This window comes from Gekko japonicus, unplaced genomic scaffold (assembly GCF_001447785.1).
Source record: "Gekko japonicus isolate JY-2015 unplaced genomic scaffold, Gekko_japonicus_V1.1 scaffold1333, whole genome shotgun sequence".
NCBI lineage: Eukaryota > Metazoa > Chordata > Lepidosauria > Squamata > Gekkonidae > Gekko > Gekko japonicus.
The window spans coordinates 511,845-517,082 of record NW_015160252.1 but is presented as its reverse complement, the minus strand read 5'-3'; the positions used below and the strand labels follow the sequence as shown (position 1 = coordinate 517,082).

Sequence of the window (5,238 nt, the reverse complement as noted above, 5' to 3'; positions counted from 1 at the left end):
CAAGCTTTCGCTCCGCCCCCCCCCCCCCCCCCCCCCAGACCAGTGCAATTGGACCAGTGTAGAGTTGGGTAAAGTTGACTCTCTCTCCCCCCTCCCAAGCGAGGAAGGAGGTGTGCAAAGCAACACCACCAACCTTGCAGGCTGCACATGCATGCAGCAATTGGCTGAAACTGCCCCCCCACCTGGTCTTTTGGGGTTTCTGTGTGGCACTGTGGCATGCTTGCACTTTCTCCACCCACCCCACATATTAAGCTATCTCAGCCTTAATTGGCCACAGCTGTTACTTCCAAAAGTAAAGGCTGACTCAAACCTTCTAAGGAGTTTACCCTCCACAGGGCCTAAGAAAAGAGGAAATCATAAAAGGCTTGAATGCTGCTGCCACATCCCAAAACCCCATACACATAACACTTAATCCTTTACAGGTGCTGCACTTGCTGTGAGTCTGATTAAACATCGAATACAAGTCTTACACTTTGTTGTCCACCCTTCTTCTTTTCTTTCCCAGGTAAAGCTTTCGAGCCTCAACTTGGATGACCATGCAAAAAAGAAGTTCATTAAACTTGTAGGGGAGAGATACTGCAAGGGCACAGATATCCTGACCATTACAACAGACAGGTATCGTAACATGAGAAAATGATCTAATGTGGGCCCTGTGTACGTAGCAACTCAAGACCTTTTCCAGTATCCGTTTCTGTCCCACTCAGCAGCTGCTAGGATGTAAAAACAATTGGGCAATGTTTGCAAAGATACTGGCTGTGACCTGGCAAACCTTGATTGGTCTTTGTTCCTCCAATGTCTGGACAAGGAATTCAAGCAGGTGACATTGACCCTAATAGGTACGGTGGGGACGGGATTGTGAAGCACCCTAAAATGCAATGTTTCATCAAATTATGCAATCTGACTTAAAAAAAACATCCTGATGAATACTGGAAAGATTATCACCTTGACTGTGTTTTTCTTGCCTCTCAGGTGCCCCTTAAGAAGGCAAAACTATGACCATGGATTATACCTTCTGACAGTGCTATTCCATGAATCGTGGGTAAGCATGAGAACTGAAAGCAAGGCTGAATAAAGTTGTGCTGTAGCTCTGATAAGAGCTGTTCTTGAAAAAGGGCAGTGTCTGTCAGAGCTCTCTCGGCCCCACCTACCTCACAGGGTGTCTGTTGTGGGGAGGGGAAGGGAAAGGAGTTTGTAAGCCGCTCTGAGACACCTTTGGGTAGTGAAGGGTAGGATATAAATCCAATCTCCTCTTCTTCTCTTTAGGGGTTTGTTTAAGCATTGCTCAAAAATCATGTCTTACATTGAAGGAGGGCAGGAAATCCACTGAACACCTGTACTGACTGGGTCAAGGCTACTGGTTTTCACAGCTGGATTCATTATTTATTTTGAAGATGTATACTTCATCTTTGAACCAAGTGATAATGCAGGTCGCTTTCGAGCAACAGTTTCAGTATGGTGCCACCATGTTGTGTCTGCCCTGACCTAGATAGCCCAGTCTAGCCCGATCCCATCAGGTTTCAGAAGCTAAGCAGGGTCAGCCCTGCTTAGTATTCAGATGGGAGACCTCCATGGGCGTCCAAGGTTACCATGTAGAGGCAGGCAATGGCAAACTACCTCTGAACATCTGTTGCCTTGAAAACCCCATGGGGTTGTCATAAGTCAGCTGGGAGTCTCCTGGTATATCCGTCAAAGAGCATTAAGCTCAGAGGATGAGAACTTACTGGTGATCCCTGGCCCGAAAAGTATCCGACAGTCCTCAACCAGAGCCAGGGTTGTTTTGGCCCTGGCACCAGCCTGGTGGAACTCTCTGCTGAATGGCATCCGTGCCCCGTGGGACCTAATGCAGTTCCACAGGGCTTGTAAGACAGAGATGTTCTGCTGGGCCTGTGGTTGAGGACAGCAACGGCTTTCCATCGGGCCTGGTTCCTTCCTTCCTTCCTTCTCCCCCCATGGGAAAGGACACTAAATTGTGTGCCTTGTGCGCTGTCTGTGAACTGTTAGTTTAATTGTCAAGGTTATTTTAATTCTTTTAATTCTTTACATTCCTTTAATTCTTTAAGTTTTAACCCGATTGTGAATGCTGTTGTTGCAAATGTTGTTCCCTGCCCTGAGTCCTGTATATGGGAGAAGACTGGCTATAAGTCGAATAAAATAGAATAATTTTTTTTAAAGTTCTTTCTGGTGGGGTGGAGATTGGCTGCAGCCTCTCAGTCTGCAGGTAATACGAAAATAAGACCTACCCAGAAAATAAGCCCTAGCAGGATTTCTATGCATTTGTGGTATAAGCCCTAGTGTGTCTTCTTGAGAAAAAATAAATATAAGACAGTGTCTTATTTTCGGGGAAACACGGTAGGTGATAATGACCCGGTGATGTGAGATGGCAACTGAAATGCTCTTCATCTTCCCCAAACACTGTAAGCAGAAAGCCTGGAATAGGTGGACACCGTCATACCTCAGACCACTTGCTAGTATCGGTCTTCACTGCTTACCATGGAAATGCTGAATCCTCCACAGTCATGAATGGGAAGCATGAAGGCTTCCAGCTGGACTTGATGGGAACAAGTAGTGCCCACTAATGTGGAGCTTGTTTTATTGTTAGAACAGTCATAGACCAGTTTAAAAATTGGATACAATACAGTAGGATACAGCAGAGTACCAAAATAGGATATAATACGAATCTGCCGTAAATATACTATTAAAATGTACATCCGGTTTATAATTGAACTAGTCCAACAATAACATGTATTAATAAAATTGTATACATATGGTCATTAATATATTGGCTCCTCAAGATCAGAAAGCAAAGCTCCTGTTTAAACTATTCTTCTGTTTAATCACCTGGGCACAGAACCTAGCTGTCACTCTAGTGATTGCTGGTATTTCATCAAGCAGTAATTTCTTCAAGGCTATCTTATCTGATATAAGCATGGACTGTTCCAGAATAGAGAGGATTGTCTTGTCCCTGACATCCTTATAAAAGGGACAATGAATAAAAATATGTTCCAATGTTTCCACTTCACCGAGGGAACATGCACATATCCTTTCAGTGTATGGGATCTTCTGATATTTCCCTTCTGTTACCTTACATGGCAATACATCGCATCTAGCAAGGGTAAAAGCTCTCCTATGAGGGGGATATTCTACATTTATTTAGTTATTGGGCCATATTTATAGTATATCTGTGTTTCTCAGAAATCATAAAATGTGTGGGGGGGGTTATTAGATCTAGCTGGCGTTCACTGTTATGGACTGATGTGGAGCTTAATCATGATTTTCTCCGTGTGGTACACAGACGTAGCTGTGGCAGGTGACAAGCATGCTAGTGTAATAGAGTGGCTAGGTGTTAGCTGGATATCTCCAGTTCAAACCATGCCTCTCCCACAAACCCACTGGGTGGTCTTAAGAAAGCCAATAGCTCTTCTTGCAGCCTCCTGTCTTCAATATTGGGGGAAGGGTGTCATATCAGTCTGCATTGGGGACCGTTGTGTTTCAGAGAAGGCCTGCTGAGTGTTGAGAACCCTGAAAAGCACCATATGAAAGCTAAATCTGCACAACACACTGTTTGTCTGTTCACTGACTTCAGTGTAACATGTTACATTGTGGTTTTAAAGAACGGGCTGTCTTGTTCATAGAGATTCTTGATCAGCTTTCATGGCACTCATGAAAGGTAAGAGGCGTGCATCTGCATTACGAGGGCCTGGAGTACTGGACCGGCAGGAGCATGTAAAAGTAAATGGAATGGCAGTATAGGGAAAGTGGGGAAGGATGGACCTCTTTCTGCCTCTTTGTCTGGAGTCCAGCCCTGTTAGCATCAAGCTGGCGTCAAGGAATACAAAACAAAGCCAAATATAAACATTGGTTAGTGCAGATAGTATCCAGTAACTTGAGCTTTTCCTCAACCTTGAGTGCAGTTTCTCAGGCACGGTTATCAGGCCTCATATTCTTTTTATTTCCTGTGTTTGTATCCTGTCCTTACTTTGAGAAGGCATACAAGGAACCGTTTTATCTGCGTTACAGTCCTGTGGTATGTGTTAGGCTAAGATAGCTGATGAACCTGGGCCCAGCTTCTTAGCAACCAGGGGTTCAAATCTTTTGGCCCAGGGCCTTCTGGCCCAAGTCCAGCACTCCTGTCAATCACATCACATTACTGTGCACCTTGTCATCTTGATTTCTTTGTCTCCCTCCCATGTCAAGAGTATTGTCAATATTGGGGTCATTGAAAGCTCTTGTCTGCCCGCATTGTTCTGACAGATAATACTTGGCACAGGCCATATGACGGGGTTGCACTGGCTTCTCCAAGTTAGTGCAGTGTAATTGACAGAGGATTTCCGTGTCCTGATCAATGCTCCCTCTAAGCTATGGAGTCCTGTGAGCAAAAATTGTACTTTGTGAGCTACTGGCATTAAAGTTGTGAGCGAGCGATTCAGCTACTGCATCAATTAGTTTGCTGTGGAGCCATCCTTCCTGAGCTAAGACAAAAAGGTGTGAGCCGGAGGCTAAAAAACTGTGAGCTAGCTTACACTAACTCAGCTTGGAGTGAACACTGGTCCTTTTTTTTTTTCTTTTTTGAGCCCCCGGAGGGGATTTTTTATTATTATTTTTTCAAACTACAAAAACTATCACAGAAAAAGGGAAGGGGGACTACATATACGGGACAAAGTATAGAAACCCACTACTGACTAAAAACCCAAGAGAGGAGATCCTCACTAGCTTCGTTACATCAAGTCTTCACTTCATTTAGATCAATATAAACTGAGTCAGACATTTAAGTACTTTTTCCTTTTCATTAACTCTTAAAACTTAACTGTCTAAGAACAGTACCCCCCAGTCATCCCCATTCACAGTTCTCAAAGGCACAATTCAGAGTCTTTCAGCCTTTACTTCTCTTTTCCTCATCTCTTCCGCAGCTTATAAGGACTTTTTGGGGCAACTGCCCCTTGCTCCGTCAGAGAGTCCTCTCCGGAAGAACCCGAGTCCAGCTCACCACTAGACTTGCTGTCCTCTTCTTTTTTTTTCGTCCTCTGGTTTTCCCAGCTGAACCCGTAGAAATTCTTGGGCTTTCAGAACAGAGTCAATATTTTCTTTTTTATCCTTAAACTTGAAAGTAATGCCTTCTGGAAATCCAATTGAGTTTGTCTGAAGGAAAAGCACAAGCTCTTTGTACTTCTTTCTCCATTGTCTTGCTTCAAATGGAATATCCTTTAGCGTTCTGATAGTATTTCCCCCCACTTTCAGTGG

The 5,238-nt window shown here is 44.1% G+C and overlaps 1 protein-coding gene across 1 annotated transcript in view; it reads left to right on the top strand.

Moving 5' to 3' along the window:
* MRPS35 (mitochondrial ribosomal protein S35) overlaps nt 1-5,238 on the top strand; it is a 23,929-nt gene that overhangs the window by 11,695 nt on the left and 6,996 nt on the right. Inside the window, exons 5-6 of the mRNA XM_015414326.1 lie at nt 506-615; nt 970-1,039. Of these exons, the coding sequence (XP_015269812.1) occupies nt 506-615; nt 970-1,039 (180 nt within the window). The remainder of the gene's footprint in view (nt 1-505; nt 616-969; nt 1,040-5,238) is intronic.